The sequence below is a fragment of the Anopheles stephensi genome, chromosome 2 (assembly GCF_013141755.1).
Source record: "Anopheles stephensi strain Indian chromosome 2, UCI_ANSTEP_V1.0, whole genome shotgun sequence".
NCBI classification, from domain to species: Eukaryota; Metazoa; Arthropoda; class Insecta; order Diptera; family Culicidae; genus Anopheles; species Anopheles stephensi.
In genome coordinates, this window is record NC_050202.1 from 35,624,649 (window position 1) to 35,641,296 (window position 16,648).

The 16,648-nt window shown below is 45.9% G+C and overlaps 2 protein-coding genes across 9 annotated transcripts in view; one reads left to right on the forward strand and one right to left on the reverse strand.

Annotated features, from left to right (window-relative positions):
• Window positions 1-2,282: 2,282 nt before the first annotated feature.
• Window positions 2,283-9,777, forward strand: LOC118507381 (cytochrome P450 4c3-like). Of its 2 annotated transcripts, none has more exons than XM_036045826.1 (5): window positions 2,283-2,784; window positions 7,973-8,088; window positions 8,178-8,457; window positions 8,532-8,601; window positions 8,684-9,777. In XM_036045826.1, the coding sequence occupies exons 1-5, from the start codon at window positions 2,577-2,579 to the stop codon at window positions 9,597-9,599; spliced, it is 1,590 nt and encodes a 529-aa protein (XP_035901719.1). In that variant the 5' UTR covers window positions 2,283-2,576; the 3' UTR covers window positions 9,600-9,777. The 2 variants fall into 2 exon arrangements, with proteins under 2 accessions (XP_035901719.1, XP_035901721.1); XM_036045828.1 differs by lacking the exon at window positions 2,283-2,784 and adding an exon at window positions 7,789-7,808.
• A 2,361-nt stretch (window positions 9,778-12,138) lies between these two features.
• The window catches only part of LOC118507382 (SH3 and multiple ankyrin repeat domains protein 3), a 51,418-nt gene continuing 46,908 nt past the window's right edge, over window positions 12,139-16,648 (reverse strand). For all 7 annotated transcript variants that reach the window (XM_036045835.1, XM_036045834.1, XM_036045833.1 and 4 more), the window contains one exon: window positions 12,139-15,893. In XM_036045835.1, coding sequence (XP_035901728.1) covers window positions 14,891-15,893 — 1,003 coding nt within the window. In that variant the 3' untranslated portion in view covers window positions 12,139-14,890. The remainder of the gene's footprint in view (window positions 15,894-16,648) is intronic.

Consider the following 16,648-nt stretch of genomic DNA (forward strand, 5'->3'; position numbering starts at 1 on the left):
CTCCTCTGCGAAAGCGGTTTCCTGCCATTTTAGCTCATCATCATCAGCAAAAGACTCGTCGCAATTGCAGCTCGCATCCTCGGAGAAGGGAATCGACGCTCATTCCCTCATCTAACCAGAGCTTACACCGACCTGCAACAACTCACCAACCACCAGCTACCAGCCGGGGAATACGTCCCTGGTACTACCTCACAATGGTGTGACAAGCTCCATTCGCGCCTTGGCATATCAGACTTTGGTTATGCTTGCCCGGATTGCTCCCGCTCCATCTGCTGGTGAGAGAGGACGCGAGATGTCAGCAGAGGATACTAGCCGCTCCGGATATTAGTCGAAAGGATGGTCGTCGTGAAAAACGCGTTACAATGCTGCAAGAGACGCAATAATCCTGGTATCGGGTGGCCGGAAACCCAGCGGTCAGTAGATACATCAGATGGGCACTCCGAATGATACGACCGCCATGCCTCTGTGGACCGAAAGGAAGCATGGGAAAGTAGGTTTCTACCTTGAAGAGGCTGCAACAGGTAATGCAGTAGATGCCGTAACACGTCCAGAAGAGGATATCCGGCATAATCGTATGCGTGCCAATAAGAATCAGCAGAAATGAGCTGCGGAAGGCTAGCAAGGATAGCAAGGCGGCAGTGGTAGCAGAGCCAGGCAGAGAGAATGAGCGGAGAGGGCTGGAACGGTACCGTCTTCTATATCACGCAACAGGGAAAGACCTCCTTCTAGGGAAGGAACGCTAACATCCGGAAGAAGCGGGTATAGACGAGCGCTACCATCGGAAGCAGAGATGATTCTGCAAAGGCGACGGAAGAGTGAGAGTGACCGAACCCGCAGAAGAACTCGTATCGCAACGGTGGCGATTAGTAACTTGTACGGACCTGTGAGACAAACGAACAAATACAGGGGAGTTGCATGGACAAAGGAGGTAAATGAAACCCACCCCCCCCCCCTCCAAAAAAAGCGGGAAGAAAACCAAGGCACGAATTCCTCGCAGGAAATTGCTTCGACGCGGAGAGGGATGGTATTCCTTAAGATTAACAATTTTAAAATCAACTGTAAAAAACGCGCCGGTCTTCTCCCGGCAGGTCCGGGTTTCAAATCTCATCTGGACCGTTCCCCGGTGGCGGAAATCAATCTAGGAGCGGGAGGAGCGGCTGCTCGGGGCCTCTTCGGTTAGGAGGGGCTTCGTCGGCGAGGGAAGTTCTGTTGTTTGCCTCTAATATCACAATTAGAGGGGCCTCAACTGCCATTCCGCTTTCAATAAACTTTTCAATAAACTTTTCTGCATAAAGAGCAAATTTGTATTCAATATAAACTGAAAAATCTCCCAAAATTGATCATTTGGAACTGGAACCAATTTTTATTGGATTTTTTCCGTGTAGCCAATGTGTGTAACAAACGAATAAACCGTTCGAATGTAGCGAAAAGCGAATTAAGCACCTGCAGCTATTTAAGGCATCATGAGCTGCCGGTTTCCTCATATGTTTGGAAACATCGGGTTACGTAGCAGAACTGATGCTACCGAACGCGAGTTAATGAACTCTACACGAGGGAAATGCTGTTTCCCATTTTCGGTTAATATTGAAACAAGCACGTTCACGCTCATCCACCAGGAAAGACCTTGTCATCGAAGAGACCACACCAACGTCCGAAGGGTTTTGCTCAGAGTTGCAGTCACTGGCCTACTCTGGTTTGGATGCACCACCTCCGGGGAACGATAGGTTAATTAAAAATATTGAGAAGCTATGTATGTTTGCTTATGTTTACAGGCTGGCAAAACAACATTTGACGCACTTTGTTGGGCGGACTTGTATGGGCGGTCTGAGCATTGTCTTGTGATATCAAAACGAGATCATAAAATTCAGATGGATCCGACGGTACGATGTAATACGAATTTAACCAACATTTCTGAACAGACATTAAAAAAGTTGCAACAAGTACAGCTTCACCTACACTCATGACGCACACTGTAAGCGGCTTGTGCATCGATAGTGAAAGCTTAGGTAATTATGCACCATTGCAGGGGTTTTCTCCTTCTCATCGCCATTCACAGATGTGTGATGAGAACGGGCCAAGATGCGTCTGCAAAATGACGCCACCCCTCTCTCTCTCTAGACAGAAAATCGCGTCAGAAAACATATTTTAAAAGTCCACTAGAGCACATCTTCTCTGCACACACGAGCGCTCATAGCTTTGCTCACACAGAAGGGCTATCCAGCCAATCACTGTAGCAACGGCTCAACAGCGCACGCAGTCATGCTCACCCCGTCATATTGTATCGCGCAGCATCGGTGTAGGCATTCGGTGGGCTGCCTGCCGCACGAGATGTCAATATAAAGGCAACCATACGATGCTGCGCACCGTTTAGTACAATTAAGTCCGTGAGCTGGTGTGGTGAACTGTAGTCGGGATCGTGCAAAATTCGAACGGTGTGTGAATCGACCCTTCTAGTGCCTAGGGAAGTGCGTACTTTGATCTAGTAGTTCGAGATCGGCTCAACGGTCAACCGTCAGTTTAAACAACACAATTACTTCAAAGACCAGTTGCAAACCAACCCATCGCCTGCTGTCGTGATGAGTTCGATTTTGTGGTCCGATTTGCTGCCCAAAGCACTGCAGCTACTATCGCCGACTGCTTGGATAGTGATGCTGGGCGTAGTGGCTTCCGGTGTGATTTTTCACCGGCAGCGTGCAGAGATAGTGAAGCACATCAATCGCATTCCCGGCCCCCCGGCTCTGCCATTGCTGGGCAACAGTTTGCAATGGTTGGTTGATCGCGACGGTAAGCAAATTAGCATCCGGCACTATCAATGGCCAAGAACCCAAACGCTGAAGAATGTATTGATTTGCGTGCTGCTGTGAATTGTGCGAAATGGCGTCCCGAGTAGCGTACATGAGCGTACGAGAATCATAACATAAACAATTCCCGATGTTTGTGTGTGTTTGGCGGTTGGTTTGGTTGTTTGTTGTCTGCATTTGTTTAACATCATTTAACAGCATTTGGTATTTGAATAACATTTAAAATCTAAATAATTCTGTACAACGTTTTTTCCCCTCCAAAAGTCTCAAGGTCGTAAGGTGTCTGCAATTTTATTTTAAGAAACCATCTTGAAATTCACTTACATTTATTCTGAAGCCATATTACGGTCTGGCTCATATAGAAAAACTGATACGTTTTGGAAATATTTTGCTGTGTGTTGGTAACGTCGCTAATGTGCCATCTAGACGATTCGCAGCCTAATTAATCAATGTGATTTACAGAAAAGAGCTTTTGCTTTGTCCGGACGTGCTTGACGTTGGGGAGTGGTCTCATTTTCTTAAGACCTTAAAACCTGTCAACAGAGGTATAAATCTAATTATACAGTTGCTATCCAAATGCGCGCGAGTTACGGTTGAATCGCGTCCCATATGCTAAAACACACATTCTCATACGACCATTACCTCGCCGTGGAACCGGAAGCGTGACCATTAGGTGTGACTAATGATGATCGGCAGGTATCATCAAGCACTGCGAAATAAGTGGAGTGAATCTTCTCCCTAATGAGCTTGGGGATAATGAGAGCAGTTTCGTCGGACGAGAAAACTTGGAGTGAAAATATTGTCACCTTATTATACTCGGTGAGATAAGTCAATCATTTCAACTCCGTTGTGTTGGCGTTGGGTTGGCAACTTCTTTTTCTCAGTGCTAAAGGTGTTGGCTGCCGCGATCACGATTTACTCAATCCTTCCTGCTAAGAGGTGCAATGAACTTGGAATTGCGCGGGTTGCACACAGTCATGGGCATTACATGCATCAAAACCTTGAAAGATTGTCGAGATTGCGCGAACTCACATCTTTATTTCTGTTGCTGTCCATGTCAACCAAAAGGAAAGACAGGAGGTTACTTCAGGATCAAACCGTGTCAAGTGTACAGTTCTGTTTTGATTCTGATCTGATGAAGTGCCATGAATGAAGCGACCCGAGTACGAGTGTAGCTCAACTTAAGATAATTTTTGATCCTCTTTCAAGCCACACGAGCGGAGTACAAATAGTCCCGGCGCAAAAGACTGAGACACCGCCATCCAAATGTTCCAAGGTAAAACAGGCGTGTACCCCGGTTCGTTCTCCTGCGTCTTTCACTTTCAAACCCCCCCCCCCCCCGACCCACACTTTCCACCCACCTCCCTGTCTCCCATTTCCAAACAGAACTTCCAGCCCCGAAAGTTTTATGCTCCTGTCTGCTTGTAGAGAGTTGTAGGAAAGGATTGTTTGGTAAATTTATGTTGCAATAGCTTTCGGCAAAAAAGGGGAACCCGCCGTAGGGAGTAAGGACGGGGTCGCGATGCACATCCGAGGGGGAGAAGATGTCGAATATGTTTTAAACATTATTGCGGCGAGGTGTAAAGTGAAAGGATCCATGACGGTTTTTTGAGGAGGTATTTCGTTAATTCAAAGTGGATGCAGTAATCGTCTGCCAGCCAGCGTGGCTATCAAGTGCACACCGAACAACTGAACGGATAAAATTGTTGACTCGAGCCTCTTTCAAAGGGCCTGGTTCAGCTGAATCGCAACGATTGGTGGTGGTTACTTGTTACAGTTACAGGTTACAGTAATTTCCGTCACGAATAATGAATAAACACGTTTGTGGATGTGCCACCGTTGCCTAAAGTGTAGCACGACCTTGACTTCAAGAAAGATTGGAACCATGTCTGGCAAGGTCATTACCTCATACATTGCTTCGGACATTGCTTCATACAGACCCTAGTGTAGCGTGGGGCTTGCAGTCACTGTGGAGCAAATTTAGCAATGCTATTGTTTTAATGGAGTGCATCGGTTGTAAGTTTAAGTTTGAACATTTTAACAAGTTGAATCCTACAGGGTGTTATTCTAGTGACGCAGCCAGCTCATCGAAACACGACAAGTCTAATGAGTTGCAGGCAATAGGGCAGCAGCAGCCGTAGCAAGGCGGGTTAATGAAGCTCATCAGGGTGGCGAGTTCTCCCAGGAGTCCTTGCAACCATGCGTAACACAAAAATCCTTGTGAGATACGGAACGTATTATTACGCCCTGTTGGTGGTGATTTGGATTTTGGGTTGTTTTCCATCGTCTCCGATTCAAATCAAAAACATTCTCCGCTTCGATCGTCTCTGATGACTAGTCATGGAATTAAGGGTCGTTATTGATTTAGCCTCCAAAATTTAGCCTTATTTATCAGGCCAGGTTGGATGGTTAGATTCAAAGTAGAAAAAATGGCAATGTTTCGCGCAAACCGCAAAAGAATTTTATGCGACGCACGGCTTTTGAGATTTTACAAATTACTACTACTAGAGTTAATGATACCACATAGTTGGATTGTCAATCCTCACTAGGGGGGAAAGGCCTGGATGGGATTTGTACCCCGGTCCTGTCGTTTAAGAACCGGCGCCGTTGTCACCTCCGTTACCGGACCGCTTTGTGTCTTGTATGAGCATTCAATCGGAGCGATCGGACATTTCTCTGCTATCGCAAAGCTTAATCGCCAGCGAAGCTACGCGGATCACAGGCAATAATGTACTAAAAGCATAAAACTGTTATCGTCTCGCCTGTCGTTACACGTGAAGGCAAAAGTTTATATTATTCATGCTTCCTCATGATTCATTCCATTATTCCATCTGTTTAAAGCGCAGGTAAGTCCGGAATTTAAACATGTACACGCACTATTCACATAAGGCGCTCAATAGCGAGATGGCGAGATGTCAGTCGACGGCTATCGATCCTCAGCCCTTTGGCTTTGAGTCTTGGAGACTCAATTACGAGCATGGCTCGTGTAATGGTAAACTTATTGCACTATGAATTTAAAGTTGGTGGTTGCTGCGTTGCTGGTTTTTGGTCTTCCAACGGCGATCTGAACTCCACCCCAGGAGCGTCGCTTTTATTTTATGGCATGCTAGTTGCTCCGCGAGGGTGGTCCAGCAACCGAGGCGACAACGGCGTTGATCTTCATAAGGCAGAATCGGGGCCGCCTACCTGAACGCAGGACGGATTACCTTGCTACGGGGAAAAACAAGTCTCCATCAAGCCAGAAACTGCAGGTCGAAACCTCTCGAGGTTGTAGTGCCAAGGGATGAGAGGGCAAGAGAGGGCAAGAGAGAGAGAGAGCAGGAAATGTTTAATAACCGGTAACAGAGTAATATAAAGAAATTGTTAAAACAACTCATTTCATAGTTTCTTAGTGTACTAACAGACATCGTGAAGCACTTTACGATCATCGGCTATATCCTTATCTGGCCTTGTCTGGACAACATTACCTACCTTGTTGAGCAAGGCAAACAGATTGAGCGGAGGTCAGTTTCCGGTCGTGCGATCGTAAAATCTGGCACGAGTTAATGGCCCTGTTCAGTGATCGACACAATCGTCCAAACGGCGAGAAGTATCGGCTGGACATCACGAGCAATGGCATGCGGAAGCATTAATAATGGTAAAATATCTCTGAGCACAAGGTGATAATTCAGCAAAAATGAAAGATTTCTTAAGAAGCGTCAAGTAGCATGTATTTACTTGGTAGGATCAGGGCAGAATTTTAGCAATTTTAGCAGAATTTCAGGCAGAATTTTGATAGGGCCAGCATGCCTAGAAATCGCTTCAACAGATGAACTCGCTTACTATGATCTTTAAACCGTATTCCTCCGAGCAGTTGCGGCGTCCCATAGACTCTCTCGCTCTCTCTCTCTCCCTCTCGCTCTCTTCGCCTGACGACCTTTTAAGATTATGCCTACCATTTCTGGGTTATTAGACTTAATGACACCACGTAGTTGGATTGTTGGTTCTTACAACGGGAGGTCCGGATGGGATTTGAACTGCGGTCCTGAAGAGAAGTACCTCTCCCTAAACCTACGTTGTATTACGAATTCTAGCCATACTGTACTGGATTTGGCTTAGTCATCAACTGTTTAGCAAAACATGTGGATATCTATCTTTATACCAGTCTGAGGTCTGAATGCTGCAATATTTTTTCCCCTTAAAACGAGAAAGATAAAAAATCTAAAAAGGGACAGATTTCGGCTATCCTACAGAGTTTGTGTCCTACATATGCAGAAGAGTCTGACGTATGAAACCAACTTTTTTCGTAGTTAAACTCAGAACATGCTGGGAAGCAACCGGATCGAATCCTTCAAGAGGCTTTCAACCTTTTTTTTCATAACTATCACGATCGGACAGACTCTCAACTGACTTTAGCAGCGACTAACAGATTTTGTTAGCAACCTCCAACGAGGAATCTTATCCAATGATGCTTCAGCCAGGACGGAGTATCAACTGATGATCAAGAAAACTGCTTGAAGGGAGCACAACAATTTTGCCATTAGCGATAGACACTCTGGAGCGGAGCCACGGCTCCGGAAATGGATCCGACCCTACCACTCCGGAACCGGCTCCGACTTCGACCCAGAGTCGGCTACGCTCAGACAGCTCTGGGGCGAGCACAGCACCGACGGTCCATGATGACCTAATCCAGTTTTTTAAGAAACTTCTGCCCTCAACCCCCCCCCCCCCCCCCCTTCTCTCCTCCCACCACATCTCCTTGTCGTACGTTGTTAACCGACTAGCGCGTCAAAGGCAAAGACAGCTCTTCCTTTGTTCCATAGCCGTGGAGCCGTGCTTTCGAAACCGTTGGTACGAAGCCGGCTCTGGAGGCGTTAGTGCGTTGCTGGCTCCGGAGCCATTGGAGCCGACTCCCCGTGTTACTGAAGCTCCGGAGTAATATTTAGAGACTGCAAAGCCGATGTTAATATCACTAATCGCCATGATTAAGTTTGTGGCTTATACCGAGGAATCAACCGGCAATAAGAGGTAATATTTTTTGAGGGATGCTTTTTAGCTGTAAAACTCGAGCATAATCGAATTTATTTCAAGTTGTTGTTTCTTAATCACCCTCAAAACCTGCGCCCGTTTTTTAATATAAAAAAGAAAACCAGAAAGAGAGTGATTCGTTTCGTCTTCGTACTTCTTTGCAGAAATGTTTAGTACGATCAATGGAGCGCGAGTGCTGTATGGACGCCGGCAAGGATTTAACCGTGTCTGGGCCGGACTGAAACCGTACGTGCTGATCTCGAAGGCAACGGCCGCTGAGGTAGGACGAACTATGCCATCGGCTGACGATGAACAGCCCCGTAGAATGTATTAAGGTAGCGTGCACTGTGCTGTCCTTACTGTTGGTAGAAAATTCTTTCCAGCTCCAAGAACATTGAGAAGGGACGCGATTACGATCTGCTGAAACCGTGGATCGGTACGGGGTTGCTGACGAGCCACGCTGCCAAATGGCACCAGCGTCGGAAGATGCTAACACCGACCTTTCACTTCAAGATACTGACCAACTTTGTCGAGGTGTTTAACAAACAGAGCTTCGTGCTCGTACGGCAGCTGGAGAAGCAGCTCAACAACAGCGAGGGATTCGATTGCACCATCTATGCGACGCTGACCTCGCTAGACATTATCTGCGGTATGATGAACCTTAGAATTTCCCATCCCATTTCCTTAGCTTGGTACTAATGTGCAAATTCGTTTCGCAATTAGAGACGGCCATGGGGTATCCTATCCACGCGTTGGAAAAGTCTGACTCCGAATACGTGAAGGCGCACGAGAAGTATAACTAGCACCGTTTTACCGCTGCCAGCTGAGGGGCATAGGCAGACGGGATGAATCTTTAATCGCTTCTCTCGTTTCAGAATTTCCGAAATCATCCTCGAACGCTTGCAGAAGTTCTGGTTGCGTCCGGATATTATTTTCCGATTTACCAAAGCCCACAGTGAGCATGAGCATTGCTTGAAGGTGCTGCACGACTTTGCCTACAGCATGATCCGCAAACGGCGTGAAATGTACCGGCAGCGAAAGCAGGCAATGTCATTCGAATCTGAATCGTCCACGGAAACAGACATCGATGGTTCGACTGGCCAACGTAAGCAGCTCGCTTTCTTGGACCTGTTGCTAGAGCTGTCGGAAGAAGGAAAGATGCTGTCCGATGCCGATATTCGTGAGGAAGTGGACACGTTCATTTTGGGCGGACACGATACGACAGCGACGGCGTTATCCTGGATTCTATACCTGCTAGGCACGGAACCAGCCGTACAGGAGCGCGTCTTCCAGGAAATCGACGGCATCATGGGCGGCGATAAGGAACGCTATCCAACGATGGCAGAGCTCGGTGAGATGCGATATTTGGAGTGCTGTCTGAAGGAAAGCCTGCGACTCTTCCCAAGCATACCGATGCTATCGCGTACCCTTGCCACAAGCGTAGACATCGAGGGACACCACATTCCGAGCGGAACGAATGCCGTCATCATGCTCTACCAGCTGCATCGCGATCCGCAGTACTTTCCCAACCCGGAGAAATTTAATCCGGATCGCTTCTTGCCCGACAACAGCACCAACCGTCACCCGTACTCGTACATCCCGTTCAGCGCTGGTCCGCGAAACTGCATCGGGCAGAAGTTTGGTGCGCTGGAGGAGAAGGCGGTCATATCGGCGGTGGTAAGGAACTACAGAATCGAAGCAGTCCAACGTCGCGAGGATCTGATACTGTACGGTGATTTGGTAATGCGTACCAAAGGAGGTTTAAAGATTCGTATCCAAAGAAGAGTGTAGTGTGTGCGTGTAAGGTAGTTCGTTTGTAAGTGTGCAACACAAAGTTTCAGGTAACGTAACTGTCCGCATAGGCGTCAAGCCGTCATAATGAAAATATAAGAAAATATTAATAAATGTCCGCATTAACCTTTATATAAGTCATGTATGGAGTTTACTAATAAAGCCAAACAAAGCAATATTCTTGTGTTATGAATTTAAAGGTAACATGAAGGTTTAAGAGGCCTCAACAGCTGTGGGACGTATAGTAGTGAAAGACATAGTACGTTAAAATCTGGATGGTGGAAATTTGTTCGCGGGACGGCGCTCTTCACCGAGCCCAGCTCATGGAAGCTGCTTGAAGGCCCCTAAAACGTACGACCAAGGCTGCTCTTGATATATGTGTATAACAAATTCAGGTGATTAAGACCCGGGGACCTTAATGAAGATCCCACAGTCTTCAAAGGTAAGATTCATCATGTGTGTTGATAATGATCCTTCCACGTAGACTTTCTCCAGAACCTCGTTCTTATAGTACTAGGCGCTCATGTTCACGGTTTTCTTGATAAAAAAAACCGATGGAAGCTATTCAAGCCAGGATAAAGCCTTCCAAACCATCGCGCCTAGGACATTATGTCAAAATTTTGATTTGATATAGCTTAGCTACAGGAAGAGATTTCGTCCCTAAATTTAAATAATAGAATTATAATTTTTTCCCCATTTTAAGGGAAAAAAAAACCACAGTTTACTAATCGCACCATCACAGAACCCCAATCCTTCTTTCTATTCTTCTTCTTTGGCACTACAACCTCGGAAGGTCTCGGACGGGCATTTCTGATTTCATGTGACATGATTTTACCCAAAGCTGGGTAGCTGGATAGTCAGTCCTGCGTACAAAAGGCGGCCTGGATGGGATTTCATTACCAATCCTGCCGAAAATCTGGTGCCCCTATCACTATTGTTCCTAACCTTATCACTTCTTCTCATTTTGAACCTACCACGCCTCCTCTGACCGTGATTCTCATGACATCACCAGCCCACCGGAGTCTGGCGAGTCTGATTCGCTGAACGATGGTTAGATCATCGTACAGCTCGTAGAGCTCGTCATTGTAGCGGCTCCTCCATTGTCCTCCCATACACGCGGGGCCCATAATCCTTCTGAGCATCTTTCTCTCGAACGTGACTAAGTAAGTCTTGTCAGTTTTATACAAGGAACATGTCTCAGAGGTGTATGTGAGTATTCGGACCATGAATGGTATAAACAGTCCCACCTTCCTACGTCGCGACAGGTATTTAGAGTGGAGAAGTTTCCTCAGGCTGCAGTATGACCGGTTTGCAGCCAGCACCCTTGCGCGTAACTCAACATCAATGTTGTTGTCGGTGCTGTTTGTTAGCAGGACCACTGGTGGTGCCACCATCGTAATGGTTTTCGCCTCGTCAATCTTTAACTGGAGGTTTGTCGCCGCTCTTTCGATCAAGTGGTAAGCTTCTGCTACATAAGAGAGCCTCAAACCAACGATGTATATGTTTTCAGCGTGCACCTGGATCTGGATTGACTTATAGAAGATGGACCCCGAAATTTCCACCTCCGTATCACGGATAACCCTGTCATAAAAGACATTTAAGCCCATCTCGCTGGCGCAGGCCCTTGAAGGTAGCAAAGGGACCTGAGAGTTTTCTATCCACCTTCACCTGGCATGTGATGTTGGCGATTGTCATTCTTACAAGCCTGGTAAGCTTGGCCGGAATTCCAAAAGAGCTCACTGCGTCGTACAGTTTTACCCAGGCTGTGATAGGCGGCTTTAAAATTAATGAAGAGTTGGTAGGAGTGGAGGAGCAGCTCCGCCATTTTCTCGAAAAATTTGCCGCATCGTGAAGATCAGTCAGTCAGTCAGTGGTTGATTTTTCGTTTCAGAATCCGCTCTGATAGTTTCCAACTATCTTTTCAACGAATGGAACAAGTAGATCTTGAAGGATAAGGGAGAAAATCTTCTTGTATAAAGGATAGATGATACCACAGTAATAATTTGATGAACTTTCTGTTCGAGTGGTGTACCACCGTTTTTTATCAGAAGGGCTACTATTCCGTCGGTCCCTGGTGCTTTGTTGTTCTTGAACCGACGGATAGCCATACGTGTCTCATCAATGCTAGGTGGCTGTTGCATGATATCATCTGCTAGTGTTGCCATCAAAGTACTGAGCCCATCTCGAGAGGACCTTTGGCTGGTAAGTGACCAGATACCCATACTTATTCCGACAGCAGGTCACTTAAGATCTGAAGTTGTATCGCTGACCTGCTATCTCCTGGTAAAACTATATATATGATTTAGCAATAGTGTCTTCCATACGATGTTTCTATTTTGATAGCATAAAAACGAAGAAAATCTTATAAAACTCGTTGTCTTTGCAAAGGGTGCTTGTGCTGTCTTGACACCTAAAAATAGGCAATATGACCAAGGCTGTTCTTGATGAATAAAAAACTGTAGAAAGTTAAACCACATGCGTTACGGTGTTTCGGACATGGGAATCGTCAGTTCTAGCGTCAGCCACGCCACGCGTCAGCTATTATGTATCAATATTTTTTTATTTCAATATCATACTAATGTGGGGTAGAGAATATTCAATAGTTGATTGACATATTCCTTCTTAAGTATGTGTGTATGTTGACGAGTGTGAAGGTGATTTGTGTTTTGGGGCATTTTGTTACTTTGTCGAGGGTTGCAAGGAATCTGCTGGAGTCATGTGTAGTCACACGGTTCAATATTTGTGTGTGCACATCCCCGAATTTGGGTTGGTTGGATCTGAGAGCGAGTGGTAGTAAACGCTGTTTGTAAATTTTTTTTTTCTTTCTACCAGGCGAAAATGCTGTGTTGGTTGTTGATTATGGAGCTGTGTTGTTTGGAGCTATCCGAACTATTAACGCGTATATACTTGATCCCTGAACATTACATTCGATTTTCAATTCTCAACCGGGATCGAAAAGTGTTTACGATGATGCTTGTTTCACTATACGAATTGCGACAAATGCACGTGTTTAAAAATGTTCCCTCATTGTAAACACATTAATGCGATTTTGTTTCTCCTGGCGAACATTTACTACGACGGAATTCGCTGCTCGCGAGCATTCGTTTACCATAAGAATTTGTGTCTATGCATATTTTCGTTGCTATTGCTATTCGATTTCAACTACTGCGTTACATCACCGTTGTTGCGTTTGTGTGTGGGGTCTGTGATGCAGTGTGTAGTATGCTCTGGTGGCTGTCCACGTGCGCGGGATAAAATTCTGAACAGACTCCGTGTGAATGTCGATGGTGATTTTCTATCGCGCATTTGTGATGGCGTTAGGCTGTTGCCCGACGGTTTTCCGGTGGCGCGAATGGCGCGCAGGCGTTTGTTGTGAGTGATGGATCAAAACTATGGGACGACGATTATTTCTAGTATGCACACTCGCCCCCATCCGAGTACACCTCTTTCCCACCCGTGCTATATAAATACGTTCGATTTGGTTCGTTCGTGATAAAATGGATCCTGATTTTAAAAAGAAAAGAAATATGCTTTATCGCTTGCTTGTTGGACGTTTTTTTACCTAAACATTGTTTCATCATTTTTGCAACAAGTGACTCGCTTCATTCCAAACTTCCACTAATTTACTGCTCAACTGCTTCAGTATGCATTTGGCCATATTGATGTGCGCGGATACTTGTTTCTTCTTTTATGCTTTGTGTTAGTTGTTTTGTTGTAATAGCAAACCCTCAGTGTTTATATTTGCTAGAAGCTAACCCGAATGATGACGGATGGGGTTTAGTTTCTCTCTGCCCGGGACTTCACGTGGGTTCATGATCGCTCATTCGAGTTGATTAAACGTGAATCCATGGGACGAGAATTACGTGTGAGAGAGAGCGAGCATCAGAACATCAAAATGCGTTTCAGTGAAGCATGTGCAAACCCTAATGTGATGAGATTTGTCTCAATACGAATTCAACTGCATCGTGTCCTTCGGGGCCTTTTCCCGTAAATACTCATCATGCTCATGTGAAGTGCTGCTGCCAGTGAGCAAAATCGAAAACAAAAATACAGCACACGCGATACGGTGCTGCTTCTCTGGCTGTGTGTTAACTTCCCCTTTACCTACGATCATGCCACATTACTAATTTGGGCGACTGCCGTAAATTAGCCGCGTTTCCTGTAGACAAATCTTAGCTTACCTCTATTTAGCCTAGGCTTATCATCTCTGTCTGTGCATTCTGCCCTACACAAGCATTTCTTAATATCAGCTAACGCTTAACCGTTACGTACCGTTACGATTCATTAAAACAGGTTCTATTTGTTTTGCCGTACTGTAATATGATGTTCAGAACTGGTTGCACAAAAATCTTAAATGCCAGATGCGCAATTTAATCTGAGACTTTAAACAAAAAATTGTTTGTCAAATATTGTACACAATGACAACATTATTTCCATTACTGTTGATGAATGTAGTTAATGTTGTTGCTGTTTTTTGTGTGTAACTATCACAAGGAGACAAAATGTCTTTGGATTGTGATATTAAACTGTGGTGGCTTAAATGTCTTGTCGCTAATCGTTCCTCGAGTGTTCGCCTAAACACAAAAGATAAACCATCATCACTGATGGCCGCCGATGGTTGATGATTCACACGCTTATAATGAAATGACTGGTTTTTCCCTAAACGTTTAATTTAACCTTACTGCTGCTTAAAACAGGAAAGAAAACAGCACACGCCTATACGGTGCACGATCGGTAAGCCGTGGCTTTTAAGGTGCGACATTATTTACATATGCGTCATCGTGCTCCGTTAGCTAAGCAGCAACCGGGGTCTGTGCCCGCCTACCCCTAACGCCTAGCTGCATGGTCTTGACTTGGTTAATTAATGTAATTAATGAGTGCGTTAGACAGTCGACACTTAAAAACTTCAATCGAAAGAACAAAACCGTGTGAACAAGGGTATGGAGTTTTCCATCCTCTTCCTTTTTCTTTTAAAAAGAGGAAACAATAGTGATTTTGATTGAATACATCGAATAAAATACGAATTAATACAAAAACAAAAACTTATCTCAACACCATTCCCTTAAAAGATGAGACCGCTCGCTTAGGGAAAAGGAATGAGTTAAAAGAAATTTTTGACGTATTTATCCACCGTTTAAAAGCCCGCCCTAATTCCCGCAGTGCTGCTAATGTTAAGTAAACTTATGTTTCCTTTTTACATTTGCACAAACATAAACGACCGATGATGATGATTACCTGACGTGAGAGGGGTTTTCTTTACCCTGGACTCAGCCCAAAAGTGTTGTTGCCGTTTACTGGCTGTTCATGCGATTGACCTTCGGAACGGCGCCAACGATACGGACCCGCTTGCAATTCGGATTGTGCCCACCAAGCACTAGTGATCCACTGCTGCCCGCATGCTGATGATGGTGGTGGACGTGCTGATGCTGATGGTGCTGATGCGTATGCTGGTGGGAATGGTGTCCTTGCACGCTGATGCTAACACCGCCGTTATTGGCCGATATCGGTGCGCTGTGGCTTACGGTGGAATCGCTAAACTCGGGTGGCGGTGCCAACACTACCATTCCGCCACCTTCCACCAACTGTGCGGCACTGTCGCCACCGGCAGACTGCAGTGTGTGTGGCCACGAGTCGGCTTCGTCGGAATCGGCGGCCTCTATCGGTGGCGGTAGTGTGGCCAACGTTACCGCATGCCGTTGCTGTAGATTTTGTTGATTTGCCTTGGCGCGGTTTGCCGCTATGGTGGCCGCCTGTTTCCGCGTGAGTGAATTGTGTCGCTGAAAGCCCGTCGCCGGTGGACTGGGACTGTCTGTGCCGTCCTGTTCACCGTCCTCATTATCCTCCACGTCGCTTCTTCGTTCCGGCAGACTGTTGCTCGGTTTGAGCTTTGGATTCACCACCGCAGACCCTCCCAACTGTAGCGTCACCTTCTTTGGTTCATTCAAACCAGATGCGCCGGTTCCGATGGCGGAAGTGATGGCGTTTGCTTTCAAGGCAGTCGCACCAACCACCTGCTGTTTTGGGAAGGCTGGCGGCTGCTTGGGTTGCTTCATGGTATCGTTACAGGTGATCGTTACTTCCTGATCGCTGCTCACGCCGGACGATGAATTGTCACCTTCCTCGTGCGGACCACCGGAGGCACCGTGATCGACCCCCGGGTGCGGTTGCTGACTGTTCTGCTGTCGCAAGAAATCGTTCGGGTAGGATTTGGAAGATTTTAGCTTCGTGCGTATTTTCTGAATCTCTTCCACCGAAAATGAGTGAGGCATTGAGCTGGAGCCAGTCGAGCTACCACTGCAAAATGAGACAAACATCAAGAATAAAGTAAGTTAGCAAGTTAGTAATTAAATATACAAAAATTGGTAATTTTTGCAGACAAACACCGTTCAGGCAAGCACCCACCAGATAGGTCGACCATTTGCCGACCATTTGGCTAAGTAGCACTCCAAGCACTAACATCTGCTTGTAATGAGGCCACGTCAAGAATACTTCTCTTGCAAAGAACATTTTAGCGAGTATTTTGGTGGACAGAGGAAATTGCACAGCTGCGGAGAGAATCTTTGTGAGCTAGTCGTACCCGTCAGCGGTATTACGATGCAGAGCGTTACGAGCAATCACTACTCGAGTTTCTTGAGGTTCGTAACAAGTTGAAACGTGAGACACGTTCTACAAAAAAAAGGCTTCTCGACGAACTAATCTGGTTGACTCGGAATAGCGAATCAGTTGAAAGTAAACCACACTCCTGAAGAAACCTGTCCGATGCGTTTGGGTGAGATTTTTAATGAGATATTTACAGTCTACCCATCCTTAGAGTGGCCTCCACAAAGTTTCGTCTTTGGAAATAGTTCGCAGATCAATACCACTGTTACGAATGGTGAGGTTCTTGCACTGCAACTGCTAGATTAAGTACCGAGAAAGTCCTGATGACATTCCAAACGTTGCAATACGTTTGGCTATCCAAAAGCACCAGGACGCCTGTAAACGCGTACGACTTGTAATAATTCCAAAACCTGGGAAAGTACCTGGCGAACCTGGATCGGCGAGACCTA

What these genes read in the sequence shown, in the direction of transcription:
- LOC118507381 (XM_036045826.1), top strand. Translation starts at nt 2,577, where the DNA reads ATGAGTTCGATTTTGTGGTCCGATTTGCTGCCCAAAGCACTGCAGCTA. An exon ending in ATGGTTGGTTGATCGCGACG is followed by an intron (nt 2,785 to 7,972) that starts GTAAGCAAATTA and finishes ACTTCTTTGCAG; the next exon opens with AAATGTTTAGTACGATCAAT. An exon ending in CGAAGGCAACGGCCGCTGAG is followed by an intron (nt 8,089 to 8,177) that starts GTAGGACGAACT and finishes TACTGTTGGTAG; the next exon opens with AAAATTCTTTCCAGCTCCAA.